At 40.4% G+C, this 24253-nt stretch overlaps 1 protein-coding gene across 9 annotated transcripts in view; it reads right to left on the reverse strand.

Annotated features, from left to right (window-relative positions):
- Positions 1-24253, reverse strand: part of dlgap1a (discs, large (Drosophila) homolog-associated protein 1a) — a 654490-nt gene that overhangs the window by 145375 nt on the left and 484862 nt on the right. For 8 of the 9 annotated variants that reach the window (XM_080194324.1, XM_080194322.1, XM_080194325.1 and 5 more), the window contains 3 exons: positions 18347-18561; positions 15746-15923; positions 15414-15654 (listed from right to left, as the gene is read on the reverse strand). In XM_080194324.1, the coding sequence (XP_080050450.1) occupies positions 15414-15654; positions 15746-15923; positions 18347-18561 (634 nt within the window). The remainder of the gene's footprint in view (positions 1-15413; positions 15655-15745; positions 15924-18346; positions 18562-24253) is intronic. The other variant, XM_080194328.1, reaches the window with a different exon arrangement.

Consider the following 24253-nt stretch of genomic DNA (forward strand, 5'->3'; position numbering starts at 1 on the left):
CTAAGCTAAGCATACATAATCCTAGTCTCATCCGCATGGCTCCATCAATCTCACATCCAAACCTAGCAGGTAGGAGTAAAAGGCCAGCAAGTAGGAACACAATTTCCAGACCTAAGACCACTGCAGTGGGCCCAAGTAAACAATTTGTTGGCTGTTAGAAAAGTGCTAAATGGAGCTTAAATGAGGGAACGCAGGTCAGATGAGGCACCAGTTTTTTTTGTGGAACCTGTAGGAGCACCTCTGCTCCTTCATGGTCAAGAAAATTAAAATAAATTAAAGATTATTGAATTTTTCAGGCCGTTAGGCCCAATCTACTTGCAACAAATGCTATTGAAAGGGAGGGTGTGCTGGATGGAACTACTGCATTTTTTGCTCTGCAGTCCTAACTTTGTCATAGGATGACCATTTTATTATCTTCATGAGGTCCCATGTGCCTGCTGTGGATGCCTCCTCCACCTCTGAAAATTGTATGGTTAAAATGGCAGTGAGCAGGATTGCATGCGAACAGGTACTAAATACTGCAATTTTAATCACTTCCTGCCATATCCTCACAGCTGGTCCAGGTTAAAAATCAAGGCTCATGGTCTGCATTGACATCACCAAAAATAGTAGAAGTTTGATTATATAGATTTGAAGGTCTCAGTTTATTTCCCGTAGAGATAATGCCCAGTAAATGAAGGAATATAATCACATAGTGGAACACAATGACTCACTATCATCATGTTTCTGTGGTTACTGGATGTTTCTGATGTTAGCAATAAGATGAATTTAGTTATACGGTGGTATATGAAATTCAATGCAAGGAATTACAAAGTGTTTCCCATGAGGTCAAAGCATCCAGGAAGGTACTTTTGCTTAACTGGTAAGAAAATAACATGCGTGGAAGAAAGAAACATTTGTGCATTCTGAATAATAATACATCCAAAGATGTGCAGGTCAGATGGATTGACCATGCTAAATTACCACTTGGTGTCAGGGTGGCTGGCAGAGTAAATGTGTGGGGTTGAGGGTGTGGGGGCTGGGTGGGATTGTGGTCGGGACAGACTTAATGGACCCAGTGGCTTCCTTCTGCGCTGTAGGGATTTTATGATTCTATGAATAAATGAAAGATATTAGAAGAATGCTCAGTGGCACTAAATAAAGAAAATTAGATGTTGGGATGAGTTAAAACATCAATGTTAAGCTGAAGTAGTGACATGATTTGCCACTTTATAAATCTTTGGTATAGCTGGATGTGAGATACTTGAATGGTGCTGGTTGCCTCAAAAAAGAAAATATATTGGAAAGATACGGCAGAGGGCGTCCAGAATGATTGAGGGGATGGAGGAAGTTGATTATGATGAGCTTTTAAATAATTTTGCATGTTCTCAAGGAAAATAGGAGTTTGAGAGTTGATATGATCGCCTTTTTGTTTTACTCTTAAAAGAGCCTTTAAAGGATAATGTACATTGTGACAAGGTACTTTAACCTGACCATAACTGCAGACCTAGAGGGTATGGCTTACACTTGAAGTAGAGTATCTTCAAATTAAATCTGGAAAATTTGGCCCATCATTTGCTGTAGAACAGAATCTAACAGTAATCACCATTAACCAATTATAATAAGGGACTTCCCCTTGTATGTTTAGGCTTTCTAATTTTTTGCATGGCAAGTTGATGAAGGTGTGATATTGTAATGTCCAATGTTAGAGGTTGTGGGCTTCAAACAAAAAGAAAAAGACTTGGTTTGCACCTGTAGATTCAATGTGACACACTTGTGCAGTGCAATTTAGAATTGCTGATATTTTTGCAGGCAGAGTGCGTATGGCGGCGCCTGAGAACAGGTCTAAAAGTTGGATCTGAAACTCTCCCAGTTTCAAGTCCGCCCAGCACTTAGAATCAAAATGGTCAAATAGGGCCTAACAGGTTTATTGAAAGAGATGTCCTCTACACAGAACAGAAAATGAAAATAAATAGCAGCTTGTGAAACACCCTAGTAACATCACCATCAAATCCACTGACCAGCTCTTAAAGCAATGATATAACCACTTAAATATATAACAGATATGATAACAGTACAGTGAGTAAAACTGGATATCTCAGAGTGAACAGGGCAACCAACTGATTCTGGGGATGGCGGGACTGATGTATGGGGAGAGATTGATTAGGTTAGGATTATTTTTGCTGGAGTTCAGACGAATGAGGAGGGATCTCATAGAGACTTATTCTAACAGGACGATAGGGTAGATGCAGGGAGGATAGTCCCAATGGTGGGAGAGCCCAGAATCAGGGGTCACAGTTTGAGGATTTGGGATAGATCATTTTGGACAGAGGTGAGGAGATATTTCTTCACCCAAAGACTAATGAGCCTATGGAATTCATTATAACAGGAAGTAGTTGACGCCAAAATATTGAATGTATTCAAGAGACAGTTAGATATAGCACTTGGGGTGAATGGGACCAAAGGTTATGGGGAGTAAGCAGATTAGGCTATTGAGGTGGACGATCAGCCATGATTGTAATGAATGGTGGAGCAGGCTCGAAGGGCCAAATGGCCTCCTCCTGCTCCTATCTTCTATATCTCCTTAACCAATCAGCTTGAAGGGTTTTAAAATTAGGGGTAAGGAAGGAAAATTAAATTAAAATAGATTCATTCAATGTCAAGTATAGAATGATAAAGTGAAGGAAAAAATTTAGATTAAGAGAAAGAAATAAAAAGAGACAAAGGGAAAAGGAGACTTTCAAAGAAAAAGACTAAACTTTAAACATTTTAATTCTACAAGATCAATCAAAACCCAAAGGAATGACACTATATATAATAATTATTTTTCAGTCCCATTTCAGTTGACTGGCAATACTTAAAGCTTATCACCATATATAAATAAATAATTAAAGGTCAATTGAGCTGGTTTATAAGCCAATTGACATCAATGTTATGCTGCCCACACCATTACACAGCTGGCTTAGATAGGCAAATGGGAGTGGGCAGCCCATTCTTTCAAAAAATTGTTTTTATAGGGTGGGAAGGAAGAGCGAAACTATCTCTGAAGAGGAGGTGCTCCTAGCTCATTGTCCCCTTCTCCCCCCACCCACTGATGATTGCAACTCCTCTTCCTTCCCGCCTGCACTGCAAAACTCACATCCCCAGTCTTCCAATCCCTCCCTGCTAACATCTGGTAGTCCAGGATCCATTGGGGCCTACAGCTAAGGCCTTCTTGCAGTCCCAGCAGTACCCACTACTGAGTTCTGGCACAACTATGACTGCAAGAGCTTCTGGCTAATCAAATTGGCTGACAGCAGCTGAGGACAAGACTTTTTCTGAATGAGGTGTGGCAGTCCTATACTTCCCTTGTTCCTGACTGCAGTGGGTTATTGCTGTTTCTGACTGTTTTTTTAATTGATGGGGTGAACAATCTGTGCCCACCCCATAAAATCCAATCCAGTGGTGTTGTGACATTACCACAATGCAAATGCTTCTGTCCCAGCACAACATGATATTCAAAACAGCAATGAGATTAATAACCTGTTCTTCGTTCTATGTATGATGAATTAATATTGGCCAGGACACCAGGAAATCCCCCTTGCTCTTCTTTAAATGGTGCCACAGTGATTTTTACATTGACCTGAGATTGCAGACAGACTTGAGTGTAATAATTCCAGGATATAAATTCAACTGTACGACATACACTTTGAACACTGACCAGCTAACAACAGATCACAGATTATTAGCACAGACATAGTTATGTGGCAATCCCTCTTGTAACGATTCCTGTAGAGACCTGTAACTTATTAAAAGAGGTGAATTTACTAGCAACAAACAGACATAACCATAGGATCAGTTTCAAGACCTTTACGGTATTAAACATAGATCAACACAGATCAAACTGATATGCCAAACTGTGTATTAACTATTTCATGCAACTGTGACATATCTTATAACTTCTTTTGCTGCGTATCACCCATATCTCTGATGAGTAAGAATATAAGATTAAGCCCTAAGCTATTCCAAACCTTCCAACTGGTCCACTTCTTCCTGTCACATCAGGTTTATCTTCCAGTGTCCTTTGAAAATTGTTACCAAGGATTCCAGAACTGACTTTCACCAGCAGAAAAGTTTAAAGTTAATTTATTAGTCACAAGTAGGCTTAGATTCACACTGCAATGAAGTTACCGTGAAAATCCTCTAGTCGCCACACTCGGCACCTATTTGGGTACACTGAGGGACAATTTAACACGGCCAATACACCTAATCTGCACATCTTTGGATTGTGGGAGGAAAACGGAGCACCTGGAGGAAACCCACACAGATACGAGGAGAATATGCAAACTCCACACAGACAGTGACCCAAGCCAGGAATTGAACCCAAGTCCCTTGCGCTGTGAGGCAGCAGTGCTAATCACTGTGCTATGCACAGTGCCATTGTGCTGCACCAATACCCACATCAACCACACCTTGTTGCTTAAATCTCCAAAAGTCCTGTCCCCTCTCTTTCAAATAGAAAACCAACTTTTACAAGAAGTTAACTTAGTTTTAACACAAAGACAACTTTGCTCCTCACAGCAGCAGCTAGTTTCTTCCTCTTTCCTTCCACATATCTCGGTCTCTAAAAAGCAGCTGTCTCCTTTTCGATGTCAAGGTGTGAAAATTAGTTTTCAGCTGGTTTCAGTTTGTGTTTCTTTCCACTTGAAAACCAGATCACATGGACTGGTCTTTGGGCAGAGGTTAGAATGACTACCACCATCCCCACCCACTTCGCCTCCTATCCAGAACATTCTATATTAGTTCAAATTGAAAGACACACTTTAAAACATAGCCATAAGAGTTCTTTCTGGTTGTATCACAGCTTGGTATGGCTCCTGCTCTGCCCAAGACTGCAAGAAACTACAAAGGATCGTGAATATAGCCCAATCCATCAAGCAAATAAACTTCCCATTCATTGACTCCGTCAACACTTTTCGCTACCTCAGAAAAGCAGCCAGCATAATCAAGGACCCCACGCACCCTGAACATACTCTCTTGTACCTTCTTCTATTGAGAAAAAGATACAGAAATCTGAGGTCACGTACCAACCGACTCAAGAACAGCTTCTTCCCTGCTGCCGTCAGACTTTTGAATGGACCTACCTCTTGTTAAGTTGATCTTTTTTATTCCTTATCTGTGACTGTAACATCATATTCTGCACTCTCTCCTTTTCTTTTCTATGAACGATATGTTTTGTCTATACAGTGCGCAAGAAACAATACTTTTCACTGTATACTAATACATGTGACAATAATAAATCAAATCAAATCAAATCTTGTATAGTCCAGAATTTGGAACACTCTCCAAATATTTCTGCTTTTCCACCTCCTTCTCCTTTAAGATCCACATCTGAACAATCCTTGGCTGATTGAACTCCATCTATTCAGGAACTGTTCCTTTTGATCAGAAAATTATGCATGTCACTCAGCTACTCAAGAAAGGTGAGAGAGGGAAACCAGGAAATTATAGACCAATTAGCCTAACATCTGTTGTCAGGAAATTACCAGAGACTATAATTACAGATAAGATGACTGAACATCTTGAAATTTTTCAGCTGATTAGAAAGAGCCAGCATGAGTTATAAAGGGTAGGTCATGACTGATGAATCTGATTGAACTTTTTGAAGCGGTGACTATAGTAGTGGACAGGGGAATGTCTATGGATGTTATTTATATGGGCTTCAAGAAAACAATTTATTAAGTCCCTCACAAGAAACTGTTCTTTAAAGTTGAAGCTCAGTGAAATTCAAATTACTTACATGGTAAAGAAATTGGCTAAATGGCAGGAGATAGAAGAGATAATGGGGCAGGGGGTGGGGGAGTATGAGTCTACATGGCAGAATTTGGCTAATGGTGTCCCACAGTTTCGTTGCCTCAACTATTCACCGTATTTATCAAAAACTTAGATGACATTATAAGCCGCCACATTACCAGATTTGCCAATGACACAAAGATAGGTGGCATTGCAAGTAGTATATATGGAAGGGTATAATTACAAAGTGATGCTAATAGATTGTAAATGTAACAAACTGGTTTCAATTGATGCAAATCTGAGTTCAACCCTCAAGAGAAAAATCACAGAATGAAGTACTTTCTAAATCATAAAAAGCTACAAACAGTAGAGGTCCAAAGAGACTTTGGAGTACATAGATCATTAAAACATTATGACCAGGTACAGCAAATAAGCAAAAAGACTAATGGAATACTTATTTTTATAGGACGGGAGTACAAAGCGGTATAATGTCATGCTTCAGCTGTTCAATGTCCTGGTCAGACTATGTCTGGAGTACTGTGAGTAGTTCTGGACATCAAGACTTAGGAAGAATATACTGGTCTTGAAGGGAGTGCAGCATAGGTTTATTTGAAAGATACCTAGACTCCAAGAGTTAAATTATAAGAGGAAATTACACAATCTAGGGTTTTTTATCTGAAATTTAGAATCAGTGAATCTCTACAGTACAGATGGAGGCTACTCAGCCCATTGAGTCTGCACTGACTCTCTGAGTGAGTAACTTACCCAGGCCATCTACCTTGTAACCCCACAACCCCAGTTGTCATGACTAATCCACTACATATCTTGGGACACTAAAGGGCAATTTATCATGTCAAATCCACCTAACGTGCAGATCTTTGGACTGTGAGAGGAAATTGGAACACCAGGAGGAAACCCATGCAGATACAGGGAGAAGGTGCAATCTCAACACAAGCAGTCACTCAAGGCCAGAATTACTAACCATTGTACTACCGTGCCACTACAGTGATAAAAATTGATCAAAGTTCTTAAATTATTAAGGGAAACAGACAGGGTAGATAGAAACCATTTCTGCTGGTTGGGAACTTTAGGATTATGGGGCAAAGTTTAAAAATTAGAGCCAGATCTTTCAGGAATGAAATCAGGAAATATAAAGGGTAGATGTTTGGAACTTTTTTCTGCTCGGTTAGTTGTTAATTTTAAATCTGATTGATAGAAGCTTGCTAACTGAATGTATTAAGGAACTTTAGGCAAAGTCAAGTAAATAGGAGTTTAAATTTATTTATTAGTGTCACAAGTAGGTTTACATTAACACTGCAAAGAAGTTACTGTGAGAATCCCCTAGTCACCATGCTCCAACATCTGTTCGGGTACACTGAGAGAGAATTTAGCATGGCCAATGCACCTAACCAGCACATCTTTCGGACTGTGGGCAGCATGGTAGCACAGTGGTTAATGCTGCTGCCTTATAGCTCCAGGGACCCGGGTTTGATTCCTGGCTTGGGTTAATGTCTGTGTGGAATCTGCACGTTCTCCCTGTAACTGTGAGGGTTTTCTCCGGGTGGTCCGGTTTCCTCCCGCAGTCCGAAAAGCATTCTGGTTATGTGCATTGGCCTTGCTAAAATCTCCCTTAGTGTACCTGAACAGGTGCCGGAGTATGACAGTTTGGGAATTTTCACAGTAACTTTATTGCAGCATTAATGTAGGCCTACTCGAGACACTAATAAATAAACATTAAATAAATAGAGCACCCGAAGGAAATGCACGCAGACATGGGGAGAACGTGCAGATTCTGCACAATGACCCAAGCTGGGAATCAAACCCAGGTCCTTAGCACTGTGAGGCAGCAGTGCTAACCACTGTGCCACCCAGAAATTGAGTCACAGTTCAGCCACAATCTCACAGAGTGATAGAACATGCTGAAGTGGATAATATCCTGTTGGTTCCCATGTTTCATCCTAACCTCTTTTTCTATGTCTCATTTTCATTATATCTCTGTGAAATGCTCATGTTTCAACATTAAAGGCACCACATAAATGCAAATTGCTTTTGTTGTCAAATGAAAAACACTAAATCCTCAAGGAATAAACCACTTCTATCAAATTCAAATAAACTGAATTGTTTCTATTCACTCTCCACGTAGCTAATCTAAAAGAATCCAAATCCTCTCCATTTATTCTAATTGTATAGAATCCCAATGGACCAAATTGCTTCCTATTAGTTGACAATATGGGTTAAAACCTTCTCACTCTCTCCATTGCACAGAGCTAATCCAAGCACAATAATTAATCTTGCTCCATACATTGAAGCTTTCCCCAATTATCTCTCTCAACAACACTCAAAATACAGGCAGCCCAGTGTTCTACTCTGTGAATGGTTGAATGATTCAAGCAGCCACGTTACAATGAATCCTGATTAAAACAGAAGGTTTCTTGGCAACAAGTGATGCGTTTATCAGGAACCAGCTGTGCAAGGAGGACTCTGAACATGGTTGATGATTTAAAATTAATTCACTGATGCGGAGGATAAGCCAAATTCAGACAAAGACCTGAGTTCAAAGAACAATTATCAGGAACTAGAACTAAGTGAACTGTTGCATTCCAAGGAACGATACAGCAGAGTGCGCTCTTTGGCAGCTGTGAGTGCAGCTTCTCCTGAAATATTTGCAGAGATTATGAACACTGTGCCTCAACTTGTACTTCACTCTGCTTGGTTTAGAATTCAATGCGCTCAATTACATTTGTGAATTCCTGGCAGCAATATGCCTCTCTTTCACAAACTTTGTTTAATTTTAGAACTGAAGTATCTTCACCTCCAAAATTAAACAAACCGTCCTGAATATTTGACAAGAATGAAGACAGACTACCTTAATACAGGGCCTTTCATGACCTCAGGACATGCCAAAGCAATTCGCAGGTAATGAAGTACTTCAGAGGTGTAGTCACTATTGTATTGAAGGAAATGCAGCAGCCAATTTATGCGCACCAAGCTCACATAAATAGCAATGAGATAAAGCTGAGTAAATCTGTTGTTAGTGATGCTGATTGAGGATGATGGATGTAGCCATCTTACTCTTTGAAATAATGTTGTGTGATTTTTTACGTCAACCTGAGAAAGCTACAGATCAGGAAGCATTTGCTCTGTGACTCAGACATAGCATTAGCTTGTCAGTTCTGGGTTTCCCAACCAATAACAGTGATAAGGTATTCACTATTACTTTTTGAGGCTTCTTCAATCACAGAAATGGAAAAGAGGTGTGAGAAGGTGCCTCCTCCCCCTAGATATCTGACTCTTCCCTGGATTTACTACAGTTTGCCTCCCACTGCAATAGATCCACAGCAGACACCGTCTCCCTGGTGCTGCATTCAACCCTGGAACACCTAGATAACAAGGACACCTATGTCAGACTCCTATTTATTGACTACAGCTCAACCTTCAACACTATTATTCCCATGAAACTTATCTCCAAATTCTGTGGCCTGAGCCCCGGCACTTCCCTCTGTATCAGCTATGACTCTCGCCAACTTTTACAGATGCATCGTAGAAAGCATTCTTTCCGGTTGTATCACAACTTGGTATGGCTCCTGCTCTGCCCAAGACCGCAAGGAACTACAAAAGGTCTTGAATGTAGCCCATTCCATCACGCAAACCAGTCTCCCTTCCACTGACTCTGTCTACACTTCCCGCTGCCTTGGCAAAGCAGCCAGCATTATTTGCGACCCCCGCACCCTGGACATTCTCTCTTCCACCTTCTTCCTTTGGGAAAAAGATACAAAAGTCTGAGGTCACATACCAACCGACTCAAGAACAGCTTCTTCCCTGCTGCCGTCAAACTTTTGAATGACTTACCTTGCATTAAGTTGATCTTTCTCTACACCTTATCTACGACTGTAACACTACATTCTGCACTCTTTCGTTTCCTTCTCTATGAACAGTAAGTTTTGTCAGTATAGCATGCAAGAAACAATACTCTTCACTGTATGTTAATACATGTGACAATAATAAATCAAATCAAGTTACTGCTGCAGAATCTGATGGACCAAAGTGAGGGCTGTTTCCACAGCTGGGAGGAAGTGTCCAGCTTTTCAAAGTAAGCAGGTGTGCATAAAAGTGTCCGAGGAAGTGAGCAGCAAGAGTCTCACATTTCAAACTTGGATGCAGTTCCCCACGAGGCAGAGTTGCCTCATGAGGGCAGAAAAGCTGAGTGATGTCTTATTTTCAGGCACCAATTCCCACATTCTGACCTCCTCAGCATTCTCCTGCACGGTACGAATCAGAACAACAGCTCCATTCATTCTTCCCTCTCCAGGCAGCTCCTCACATGCCCATCTAACTAGACAGCACACACATTCCTACATCTTATTGACATCTTTCATCCATCTCTCAGTGTCACCCTCAACAAACGTTGCTATTGCCTCATCTTTCAAAGATCTTAAAGATCTTTCCTCACAGAAAAAGAGTGCACACAACAGTCAGGAGGGGCAGAGAACCCTTGGTGATAGCCACTGGCAATGCATGCTCATTCATTCCACCAGTTCTACTTGTGAAATTTGTTGATTCAAGCTGGACGTATTCTGAGAGACTTTGGGGAAGTCACATCACAGAGAGCTGGCAGTTGGCATTATCGAGTTATGAGTTGCCTGTACAAACAGAAAAAAATACAAATCCTGCCCCATTCCTTCCCACTGCTGTTGACGCATAATATTTGGATAAGATATTGGGAACATCAGTGACAATAAAATCTCTGAGCTGCTACTCACTCTATATCACAACAATATCCATTCTCTCCCTTTACCTCAATTTCTGTCGTTTCGCTTGATAAGTCATGCCACCGGATTGTTCTCTCCTCTCACCCACTGGCCCCAGTGTCCCCTGAGAGTCTGCTCTCCATCCAGTTCTTTGCTCTCTGCCAAGGCAGGAATAGAGTGCTGACATTTCCCAGTCAGCACTGGAGGCCCTCCTCTCTGGTCAAGGGGATGATGATGCTTGTGGACCAAATGGGCCCAATAATGTCAATGGAATATTGTTTTAAAATCTCCTGAAAGGTTTCCTTTGGACAATGAGAGATTGATGTTGATTCCAGGACATCCCTGGCCATTCTGGCAGGGTTAGCATCTATGTTACATGCCCCTGGAGGTTCAGATGTCAGCAATGACCTGGCGCAGGAATCTGACATATGGGAAAATGGATCTTCTGTCTGTGGAACTTGTATTGGCGTTTCATTTCCTTTGAGCTGAATCTCTGAGTCCATCCCCTCTGCCCAGTGGAGTTACATTTCACTGAGGAGAAGGGTGCTGCATGATGGTACTGCTGCTGATAGTGCTTTTGCTGTTGTGGATCTCTTGTTCTTCATCAGAGATCAAAGGTAGAGTTACATATTGCTCTCATGCTGCAGTGAAAGCCGACAGCAGAGAAGGTCAGATCAACATGAGTAAAGTCCTCAGCAGATAAAATGACTTCCAAAAGTTGGAATTGTCCTTGAAGCAGTGAAATCTAGCTCTCTGAACAAGTGCTGTGATCACAAGTCTCTCACAGAGGCAACTGCACTGTTTGAAGCCTTGCAGTTCCATCAGTTTAATTGAACAATGGCTCCCCACTGCACTCCCAACTTGCTGACCTTGGCAAGTTTCACACAGCTCAGAGAACCCGGATAATTATGGACTGCTGAGTTAGATCCACAATTGATTGACAACTTAAATATTTAAGTTACTTACTTGACAATTCCATGGGATGGGGGATGCCAATTATCTCCAATCGTGCTCTGGTAAAAAAAAGTGGGAAGGATCATGTTGGGTTCCCAACTTGCTAGCATTTTCCAGGGCTTTAATTCCCATTATCCCATTACTCAAAAAAGAAGGGAGATTGAAATCTGGAAACTACAGACCAACTAGCTTAACATTTGTCAAAAAGAAAATGCTAGAAGCTGTATTTAAAGGAGATATAGCAGGGCACTTGGATAAGTTAAAGGTTATCAGGCAAAGTCAACATGGTTTTGTGAAGTCAGGTTTAACCAATTAGCATTCTTTAAGGAAGTAACATGTTTTGTGGATAAAGAGGAACCAGTAGATAAAATATGTTTAGATTTCCAGAAGACATTTGATAAAGTGCAATAACAAAAGTTATTGTGGAAAATAAAATCTCATGTATAGGGGATATCACATCGACATAAGTAGAAGAGTGGCTAGCTAACAGGAAGCAGAGAGTACGTATAAATGAGTCTTTTTCAGGTGTGCTACAGGGATTAGTGCTCAAATCACAACTGTGTATAATTTGTCTAAATCACTTGGATGAAAGGATGCATGGGATGGTTGCCAAATTGCTGATGACATAAAGATAGATAATGAAGAGGGCTAAAGGAGGCTGTAAAAAGACATAGATAAGTTAAATGAGTGGACAAAGATCTGGCAAATGGAGTATAATGTGGGAAAACACGCAATTGCCCATTTTAGGAGGAAGAATAAAAGAGAAGCATATTATCTGTATGGTAGAGCTCTAAGATGTAGAGTGGTCTGACCGTCTTAGTGCATGAATCACAAAAGACTGGTATGCAGGTACAGCAAGTAATTAGGAAAGCTTTACAATATTAACATTTATTGCGAGGGAAATTAATGACAATTGTATGGAGATTATAGTTTAGTTATACAGAGTATTAGTGATACCATATCTGGAGCACTGTGTACAGTATTAGTCACCTTATTTAAGGAAGGATGTAAATGCATAGATAGAAGTTCTGACAAGGTTTACCAGACTAATACCTGAAATGGACAGATTATCTCAAGAGGAAAGGTTAGACAGGTTAGGCTTGTATCCGCTGGAGTTCAGAAGATTAAGAGATGACTTGTTTGAAACCTTTAAGATCCTGAGGGGTCTTGGCAGGGTGGATGTGGAGAGGATATTTCCTCTTGTGGGAGAATCTAGAACTAGTGGTTACAGTTTAAAAATAAGGGTCACCCATTCAAAAAGATGAGGTAATTTTTTTTTCTCTGAGAGTTATGAGTCTTTGTAATTCTATTTCTGAAAAGGCGGTAGAAACAGAACATAAAATTCTCCCATTTGGGGGCCAAGGCCTGTGACAGATGTAGGAATGCGGAGTGTTTCCCGCTGCAAAGGCTGGCAGTAAAACACACCAAATTTTCCAATTCTGACCTTAGTAACTATGTAACAAGGTGTTTTGTGTTGTATTCCATGACAGGGCAGGTCTACTGGTGCATAGTCAGTCAGCCTCTATGGGTGCCATATTGAAAAGGTAGAAACATCGTAGATCTACTGTTGAAGAAATGTGGACCACCTGAAAATGGAAATGGGTCTCCAGGAACACTCTGAGACCGGTAGATGGATCTCTTGAGAAAGAGGATGGATTTCCAGGAACCTTCTGAGGCAGGGAGATGGGATCCCCTCCAGGACACTGAATCTGCAAGATCTACCTGTAGATATGCCCCCCTCCACCCTCTTCTGTGGTATTCTTGGGTCCAGGGTTGTCATCAACCTCCATCTTGAACTTCGGAGGCAGAACAGCATTGTTCAGGTGAGTACCAACATCTGCATGCCACATTGTTCCAGATGTGTTTCGCATTAACATGTTTTCCCATTGGCATACAAAGAATTGGGCATAGGTAGTCGGCCCTTCATCTGTATTAGTGGGATGCAAATGAATTTGATGCCACCCTCCAGCGGGTTTCCCTGTCCCATGGTGGGCACCAGAGGAAGATCCCACTGTAAATTCATGCCAACTTTGAACCTGCTGGTGGGGACTTGGGAAATTCTGCCCAGAACCTTTGAATATTGTTAAGGTAGAGGTAGTTAGATTCTTGGTAAGCATAGGTTATCGGGGGTAGGCAGAATGCAGATTTGCAGTTAATATCAGATCAACCATGATCTTATTAAATGGTGGAACAGGCTTGAGGGGCCAAAGGACTTAATCCTACTCCTTGTTGTATGTCTCTACTCATACTCAAACCTGTTCCCTCGCACCACTAGCAGTCAAAATTCTACCTTGTGAAAGAAAGCAAGTTCAGCAAAAAAAAAATGCAAGTTCTGCAACATTAAAATGTCTCACCTTACTAGTGGACAATTCTCTTGTGAAGCTTGCATGAAGTGATAGGTGTAGACAAATCACTATCTTGTAACAAATCATGCTAGTCTTGATATGGAATGGCTTAGTATAGATAATATTTGGAAAATATTCCTTTCACCAAATAACACCTTGAATAAAAATCTATCAATCATTTATTTTTCCAAATTTGAAGAAAAACACCACTACTCTGCGCATCCTGGCAGACTAAAATATTTATTCTGCACTATTGTGAGTTCACTCTAAATTAGTGTTGAATATATAGGGGAATGTGATCACTCCAGGTCTCCATCAAACCATGCAAGTTAACAATATCTATAAAAATGCTTCTAAAGATTATGGCAAAAAGATGAATAGATAAGGCATGTTGGAGTATAAATTGAGTGACGCTGCACCCAGACATGCAATATTCATAACTGGAGTACAGACTAAGATATGCCCCTTAATATCAATTCTGCAAACCATCTTTCCACAAAGTGAAATGCCACATCAGGAAAGCAGTATTATTGAATTTACTCTTTGTTCTGAAACTTTAGACAACAGACTCTTGCCTCGTTAACCTTTCACCAGTAAAAGACTAAACATAGGTTTAAATAAATGACTCCAGTTGTTCTTAGGCTGTCTTTCTCTTTGCACCACTCTAGCGCATTGTCTAATTAACACAATTTTCATTTTTTAGAAAACTACACAGTTTGCAACTTTTGAAGCAAATAAACAATTCAGACAATTTAAGAAATTACTATCAGTGATTAATGGGTTAACTGTTATCGTCAACTTTATGACAAGCACAAATATTGACACCTTCTTGAAACTGTCTATCATCACTAAGGATTGATACACTGGTATTCAGACTTCCAATGGAAATAAACTAAATCTTTTGGTGGGACAGTACTGATTCTATTGAATGTGCAGGCTATTAGAGAAGAAAAAAAATTTTTTTATTATTTAATAATAAAACTGCAGACTAGAATAAACACTTTTGATTAAAAGAATTAGTGGGGGCTGAGGGTAGGAGGCATACAGGGGGTCAGCTGTTAGATTTTTTGCGTTTGTTGCTGCTGGTACCCTTATCCATTTTAAAAATTCATTTGTGGGACATGGGCGTCACTGGCTGGCCAGCATTTATTACCCATCCCTAGTTGTTCTTGAAAAGGTGGTGGTGAGTTGCCTTTTCGAATTGCTGCAGTCCACGTGCCATTAGGGAGAAAATTCCAATAACAGAAGGCTGGAATATTTCCTAATCTGTGGGGTCCTGTGTTTTTCTATTCAAGTAAATTATCACTAAACTGGACTTATTCATGTGAGTCACATATTTTGCGAAGAGTCTAGCTCCCCCAATTCTTTGAACAAAAGCTTGCAGAAGTAACTCCAATTCTCCAAAATTAACAATCTGGTAATGATATTTTGAACAATTGTGTCTTAAAAAGTGCTATTTTGAAAATTCAAATATTATAAATAATTATGGAGAAAAGTAATGTACTAATGGAGAAAAAAATGTTGTACTTTTTGCATAATTTTCCCTTGCCTAGCTACACCCACAACATTCATCATGGAAACAGTAGATATAGAGGGAGATCATCCAAGAACTTACTGGTACTGCTTTGGATGGTCCTCACTGTAGTGGTTGTTCGTGGTGGCGATACTGATCTCAGTGACAAACTTTCATCGTCCTGTGAACAGCCACGTTCGATAGCCCTCACGTAGCTATGGCTTCGCATCCGGAAACATCCTGGCATGGGCAAATCCAGTGCTTCGACCGCTTGGGACTCCAGTTCACTAAAGACTGACTGGCAAACAGATTCGAATTGTCCATTAACTTCCACTTCACTCACCTACAGACAGACATTACACCAAGTACCATTTAGTCCAGAGTAAGTCAGGTGACTTAAAACATAGATCTGGGATTTATCACCGATCACTTACTTGACTGATGGTGCTCATGGCTCGCATGTAACTCTCATTGCGGGAGCGGAATTTAGGTGAGGCGAGAAGAACTGCAGGGTCCAAGCTGTCCAAACTTCGATTAATTGAGACCTCACTGACTGCCCGTAAGTAACTGTGGCTTCGTATTTGAAGTTTGGGAGAATGTTCACTTGATATCCTGTGGGAAAATGAGGATGTTTTACAACAAATACACAGCTTTGGAGTGATGGGTGGGAAAGCAAAGGTCAGCTAAGATAATCCTGGATTCTCTTTTTTCTCTGAGAGGGAGGGAAATGCCTATTTTCCTTCATAATTTACAGACCAGTAACGAATTCACAGGATCACATTGGTTTTGAAACATTTGGCTGTAGGGACTGGAGTAGAAATCCAAAAATACCAATAGATCATGAATAATCCTTCAGTTCTCCTCAAGTCATTAGAATGATTTAAGTGATATGAATGTGGAAAGCCCTGTTACTTTAGCTGTAGAGTGTACATCATTTGTGGAGAATGGAACCATAAAGTTTTACCTGGCCCTTTGTGCACTTATATTCATCTCTGAGCCCAAGTCCAGTTCTAGGTACAGCTCTAAATCCAGGCACAATTTTACTCCATTCCATGAGCTCAAGCCGAATAATCTGGTCCCAACAACCCACCTCCCTGATTATCAAAATACTGAGGTAGTCCCCTGTCTCATTAGAAACCCCTTTCTTTTTGGAGAAACCTTTGTGCTTCAAACAGAATTATAATCCCCAGCTTCAGAATGCCATCTCTGCGAAAAAGTGAACCAGTCAGCTCCCAGATCATTACAACTAAAAGCAGGTATTAGGAACTTGAAATGAATACCGGCCACACCAACTGCGCCAGCGTAGGTAAATCACACTGCACAGAGTTCATTAAGAACTTCCACTGATATGGTACACTCTACTGGTTTTTCAAGTCTCCACCTTGACTAAGAATATTGTCTCAGACAAGATGCTGCTTTTATTGCTGAGGAGCATTCTTTCTGGTTGTATCATAGCTTGCTGTCTTCATAGCAGAGCTCCAGCTCTGTCCAAAACTGAAAGAAACTACAAAGGGTCATGAACGAAGCCCAGTCCATCATGCAAACCAGCCTTCCATCCATTGACTTTGTCTACTTCAGAAAAGCAGCTACCATATTCAAGGGTCCCATACACTCTCGACATTCTCTCTTCCATTTTCTTACGTTGGGAAAAAGATACAAAAGTCTGAGGTCACGTACCAACCAACTCAAGAAAGTTTCTTCTTCTGAAAAATGTGCTGGTTAGGTGAATTGACCTGAACAGGCGCTGGACTGTGACAACTAGGTGAATTTCACAGTGACTTCATTGCAGTGTTAATTTAAGTCTTATTTGTATGGAGTTGATCTTTCTCTATACCCTAGTTATGACTGTACCACTACATTTTGCAATTTCTCCTTTCCTTCTCTATGAATGATATGCTTTATCTGTAAAGTATGCGAGAAACAATACTTTTCAGCGTATGTTAATATATGTGGCAAAGTAAATCAAATCAAATCAATTTCACTTCACAAAGCTAGAACAAGTTTATTGGAGCTGTTATATTTTTCTTTAAACATTCAGTGTCAGCTTCTTCATCTCTGTTTCACTCCACTGATTCTCTCGATAATGAACAAAAGGATAACTGGTCTGATCTTATCTTCAAAAAGTTACCAAAGTTGTGCAATTTGTAGACAAATTAAAAGAAGCTTTCCTTGGTGCAATTTTCCTATATAACCCTATGTAAGTGTAGGCAGTTCTGCTCAATATCTACCAATTAGTAAACCAGAAAGTAGCTATCCCTGTTAATGGTGCCATATGTGACAAAACTGCCTTGTTTATTCCCATCACATTGGGAAAGCTGGGGGTGGTTAGATGACTCATTGGTTGTGGGATGAAGAAGATTGGCAAGAATATAAAAGGTGTAGGAGGCATGGACTGTCTTACTGTAGTTAGCAGTGAGACTGAGAAACCAAAGAAATTCTCATGGGTCCACATGAATGTATGAATGTAAAGTTCCTGTTTATTTTTTTGACTGTCAGTCACAACAGCACCAATATGGCTGTCAGTTGCTATTGGCAATTCCAATCTTTTACAAATCCCCAATTTCCTTCATATCTTCTATAATGCCAGAAGTTCTGGAATTCCCTACCTGAACCTCTCTACCTCTCAATATCTGTGTCCTCCTATACATTCTTTTTAAAACATATCTCTTTGACTACGATTTTCGTCTATTTGATGAGACTAATATGTTATGTGACTCAGTGTCAAGTTTGATCCTGGGACATGTCCTGGGACATTTTTTATGTATTAAAGGTTGTTAGACAAACATGACTGTCAGTCAATACTAGACATAAAGATACAACATGAGCATCTGTGAGCTCACTTAGGACTAAACACTAAAGTACAAATGTCAGAAAATGCTGAATACTGAGCATTTCTAGCATTTTCTGTTTTTATTTCAGATTTACAGTATCTGCAGTATTTTGCTTTTGTCATTGCTGCCCACCTTCTAAGAATGAATAAAAAGATACATAAAGATACCAATGTTTTTGGGTTTCAAACACGTATTGTTACTTACTTGAGTGTGCTGAGCTCTGTAAGGGATGGATGGGTGGCCTTGAGATAGCTCTCACGTCGTGCAGAAATCTTTGGAGAAGGTTTCGGGCTGGTATCTGAGTCCCCGCTGTCATCATCTCCCATTGCTTTAATGTAGCTGCCACTGCGCATTCGTCGACAAGGGATTTCATCATCTTTGCCTTGTGGAGAGTAACCACTCCATTCATCTTGTGGAACCTAATGAAATATAACATAGAGATGTGAGATGCTGCTTTTCTGAGTTATCAGAAAAATATTTTGAAATGTTGAGCAGTGTAGATCATTTTGATGAAACTAATATTCATATTGAAGGAAGAATATACTTGTCGGTCTATCTGGAGCTGTATTTCAAATGTAAAAGACATCCTATCAGTGATACTGAAAATGAGGATTCAGCACGTTTCTGACTTTTAGTTAACCTGGTAAGTATGTTAGCTATTTAGGATAACTCCAACAAATAGTTTTGTAATGCCAGATATTTGTTTCCATTTCCTATTAGAATACATATTTAAATGGAATGTATTGAAAAATAAAACTCCATGCTAGATTCTCCGTCCTTGCCTGCAGTTGCAAATCTTCGGCTGAGTGCCAAATTCTCCATTCTGTCTGGCAGCGGGTGTAGGATATGAATGGCAGGAGAATTCAGACCATAATGAGGGGGTTTTTCCGGCTGCCCTCGCTCCAAGGCTGGAAATTCACGCCCAACGTCAATAGATCTTTGCATGGTCCGCCCCTGCCTGCTATGATTCCCGTGGCGGGCAGGATAGGAAAACTCTGCCCTATGTCTTTGGATTAGATTTCATTATTTAGTGATCACCATCTGTTCTGTATTTTACAAAATAGATTCAGCAGAATACTGCCTGTCTTCAACATTTTAAAATGTCATTAAGCCAAATGCATGTTTTATTTTACATAGATTTGACTAGTACTTGCTATATAAAAAAGCATTTATATACTTAAAGGATTACTTTCCACAGTATCTCAGCCGCGTGTCCATTCTCCAAGTATTGTCATACAAGGTGATTACTGTGGGTGGGAAACAGGTCAGGACTGTTTCAGAGTCACTAACCCAGCCCTGAGGAAAATTAAGCATAGGCCCCAGTTTTCACAGGAATGACCAATTAGTAATCTTGCCATTCAATTAATGACAGTGCCAATGTCTTGAAGCTGGAGGGCCAATCAGAGGCCTTCTGGTCTGTAAGGAGCAGTAGGATACAATCGAAGGTAAGAAAGAACTGAAATATGGATATTGGAGCCATGCAGGCCATCCTATGGAGAGCTCCCACTCAGTTTTTCAGAGGCCACAACTTTCCAAAACTGGTTGCGCTACTCAGAGTGGTGGCCACTGCTGATACTGCACTTGAGGAAGCTATTCAATAAGTGAGTCAGTGTCTTGCTGGGTGCCAAGCTAACAAGGAATGTTGGGATCAGAGTTTGAGAGGCCATGGTGGAGAGAACTTAAAGGAGGGTGGCAACACCTCAACAAGGTCCTCTAACAGGCATGGAGCCCATAAAATAAGGATTGCCCCCACCACTCAGCAGAAGCTCATGCAGGGAAACAATGGTTAAATCCAGTTGCTGGTGGATGAGACCATTAAGTGGGCAGTAATTTTCTTTATTCTTTCATGGGCTGTAGGCATTACTGGCAAGGCCAGGAAAAGATGGGCACTCTATCCCCTACCTCCCCTCACAATTTTCTGGCAACCTAACCCCTGCCATAGGGATGGTCAAATCCAGCCCAGTGAGTGTGAAATGATTATCAATTAATAAAATGGAGATGTGTTGCCAAAGCTCTTTGCCTTGCACACATCTGGACAAATGCAAGAATGCTAAATTTCAAATAAACGCGATAATTTATATTGCAGGAGAAAAGGGTGTTGACTACTTGGCAAGTCAACTCTGATTGGCTGAGGCATTGCCATGGAGAAAGCAACATGCATTGATAAGCTCCCGAGCATTGTAATTGAAAATAGACACACACCTGAACCCATTCCTTTTATTTGCAGAGGACCGATCCCTGTAATATCTTAATCTAAGAAGAGGAGCACATAGATGATGAATTAGAGGTGATCCAAGACAGGTTCTTGGGGGGAGGGTAGAGAACCCACTTCCACGACACCATAAAATTGTTTTTAACTTTAACAAGTAGGGGAGGCTATGGCTAAGTGGCATTATCGTTAGATTATTAATTCAGAAACTCTGGGGACCCAGATTCGAATCCTGCCATAGCAGATGGTGGAATTTGAATTCAATAAAAAAAATCTGGATGACCATGAAACCATTGTCGATTGCTGGAAAAGCCCAGCTGGTTCACTAATGTCCTTCAGGGAAGAAAATCTACCATCCTTACCTGGTCTGGCCTACATGTGACTCTAAAGCCACAGCAATGTATTTGACTCTTACCTGCCCTCCAAGGGGCAACTAGGGATGAGCAATAAATGCTGGCCAGCTAGTGATACCCTAAACCTCATGAATGAACAAAAAAACTGCTGTTGTTGTTTAAAATGGAAGCTCATTTGCTAAATTGCTACATAACCTTAAATGCTACAAAGGCAGATACCTGGATATGTAACAATGATTCTTCCTTGTCCCTTGTCATAATATCTCACAATGCTGGTTGAGGGAACCCGTGAGCAGATAGTTCATAGCAGGAGCAATGAACTGAATAAACATCAGCATTCATACTGTCACTGAAGTAGAACCTTATAAAATGGCAACTTCTGCTCAGATGAACCTCTCACTAGCAGCCCAACAGAGTTACATAGGGTGGCTGACAGACACTGGGTGGCAGGTTGCTTGAATTGAAAAGCAATTGAATAATTCCTTTCACGGCATGAAGAGATTCTGAGGTGACTTAACAGCACCCACCTTGCTGTTGAAGTATACTGGATTTCTTTTTTTTAAAAGTCCCATTTAAAGGGAAGGGGGAGGTATAAAATTAAACATACACAAATAAGGATCCTGTTGTTATTTTTGGTGCCATTAACAAAACAATCTAAAATAGCTATTCATGTTTAATTAACAGTGGTTCCCTGTTACTGCCATTTCATGTGATCATCGTGATAAGTGTGACTATCAGGTAATAGTTCTTTCGTATTCTCCTGATCTGCTGCTGTAACTTCAATGGAAGATGGATAGAAACTCTGGAGAGACAATATTTTGATTTGATTTATTATTGTCATGTATTAGTATACACTGAAAAGTATTGTTTCTTGCATGCTATACAAAGCATACCATTCATAGAGAAAGAAAGGAGAGAGTGCAGAGTGTAGTGTTGCAGTCAAAGCTAGGGTGTAAAAAAAGATCAACTTAGTGTGAGGTAGGTCCATTCAAAAGTCTGATGGCAGCAGGGAAGAAACTTCTTGAGTTGGTTGATACATCATCTCAAACTTTTGCATCTTTTTCCATGGAAAAAAGTGGAAGAGAGTGTGTCCGGTGACCTTAATTATGCTGATTGTATTTCGAGGGCAGCGAAAAGTGTAGACAGAGTCAATGGGTGGGAGGCTGGTTTGCATGATGGATTGGGCTACATTCACGACCATATAAATGGTTACTTCCACCATTTCTCTAAAGGCTTTGCCGATCTCTACGAAGTTAGAATGGAAGGTGAGCATGAGGAAATTATTGACATGCTTGCAGGGAAGGCAAGTGGTAGAAGAAGGTTCACTTTCTTAAATGTATATTTGTCCATGACTTAACTTTTGTATCTATTATTTTTCTCTTTTGTCTCATATTACAAAGATGGACCACTTTAATTTGAGCTGGCTGATATTAAATAAAGTAGTGAGTCAAGAAATTTGTACTTTTTGTAATCTTGTAATTTTTGTAATTCTTTTCTGTCCGAAGATTTCATCCATTTTCTTCATTTGTTTGGTTGAGAGAATTTTTAACAACTGGCAATAATCGGAAATCTAATTTTACCAGCCACATTTTACCTTTTGAAACAGCCACAAATGTTCAGAATTACTTAAGAATACTGTAGATGAGATACTCGAAAAAACCCACTAAAAATGATGTTGTTCAAAATATTAATTTAATTGAGAGAAATCCAATTAATTCAAGAACGTTTTTCTAAATTATTTTTTCATGTTTCATGAATGGATGGTTTCTGATTAATAGGAAGTTGCTATGCTCTACATAATTACATCTGCAAAGTTTAATTAGTCTTGATAAATGCCATCTATGTTTACATTTTCATCGCTTTACGAAGATAGGATGAACTAATTTAAATAGCTCGCAATATGCATTAATATATTTTTATTGATGGCAACATAGTTTTAGAGGGTGTGAAGTGACGTGCTTTGTGAAATCGTGATATAAATTTTTGAGCCTTATCAAAAAATCACAGTTTAGTCTAACTGAATATGCATATAAATAAATTCAGAGAGCGCAATTTGTATAATGACGTTTGTGATTGCTTACTGATTATATCCAAGTGTTGTGAAAGTAGGACTTAATGGAAATTAGGCATACAAAGAAGCATCAGCCTTTTTTTCCACAATCTTCCAACTGTGGGTGCTAGCCAAATGAAATTCAAAACCTGGATGAGTTTCCTCTGATTGCTTTGTGCAGATGTCCTCATAAATACAGCAGAAAGATTTCCTCTATTTTAAATAAATTTGTAATGGATTCTTTTAGAAAAGCGTTAAAATTATGGTAGACCTCATCAACAAGAGAAATCTTCATGTCATATTTCTGGTGTTGGTGACCAGTACCGACTAAAGTTAACTCAGTTGGATGCACAGCTGGTTTGTGGTGCAGAGTGGTACCAACAGCGCAGGTTTAATTCCTGTACCAGCTGAGGTTATTCATGAAGGCCTTGCCTGAGGTATGGTGAGCTTCAGGTTAAATCACCACCAGTCAGCTCTCCCTCTCAAAGGGACAATGGCAACCTTATCTTTACCAAGTGCAGGCAGCAGCAATCCATTGTAGTGCAAAGAAGCTTGAAGGAGAGCTAACCCAATCATTGTGGAATTGGACATCTTTCAGGTTCCCCTCAGGGCATGGGAACATTGCCGTGTAAAATTGGTTCTTTCTAGAAAATGGGACCAACTTCTCTCAGTCACATACTTAAAGAATGAAACTGAGCTGTGAATATTAACAGATTAGTTTAGCATGGATAGGGGCTGGTGGCAGGAGGTGTCACAAGATTCAAGCCTGACCCTAGCTTCACAATACCTGCTCATTCCCATTTTCTAGCACTAGTTACTATCTGGTGATCGAGTACAGGAACCTGGCTAATTTATTTTCTAAAGGAGCACCAAAGTTGGATACAATAGGCCAGAACTTCTGAGATGTGGCAATCACGTCAGATGGCCACTCTGCTCTTTTATGTTTCCCTAAAGTGGGAGCAGCACCATTCATGCTTGCTCTTCTGACCCAGGCCTGGTCAGAGATGTGCAGTGCTCAACATCCTTCCAGCAGGGCAATAACATTGGGGAAAATGAACCTGCTTTTTTCATTCAAGGTTTTGCAGTGACAAACAAGTTGGAGGAGTCTTTTCGCCGGCTCTCTAATGAAGCAATGCCAATATTTGCACACATTGAGTTTCCATGGGGAAGTTGTCAATTGGCATGCAGATCCTGGTCCAACTGAATGTCCAGTTTCTGCCAGAGACATATGCAGGCCTGCACTCCATTAAGACAGTCATGGCAATACAAGAGGGTGATGGGCACTTTGCCTTCCAGATACTCTTTCCCCTCAAGGTGTCAGGATGGAGCCCTTGGGCACTCAGGGAGGGGGAGCAGTAGCAGGATTCTTAGAGATTCTCCACACCCCATTTGCCTGTGAACACTCCAATCTCATCCTTTATCACTGCAGAGGGAGCAGCTGGCCCACAGGAGGACATTCCAGGGCTGGGCCCTGCAGACCTCAGCTCACCAGAGAAAGA

This window comes from Carcharhinus amblyrhynchos, chromosome 8 (genome assembly GCF_965287045.1).
Source record: "Carcharhinus amblyrhynchos chromosome 8, sCarAmb.v2.hapA, whole genome shotgun sequence".
NCBI classification, from domain to species: Eukaryota; Metazoa; Chordata; class Chondrichthyes; order Carcharhiniformes; family Carcharhinidae; genus Carcharhinus; species Carcharhinus amblyrhynchos.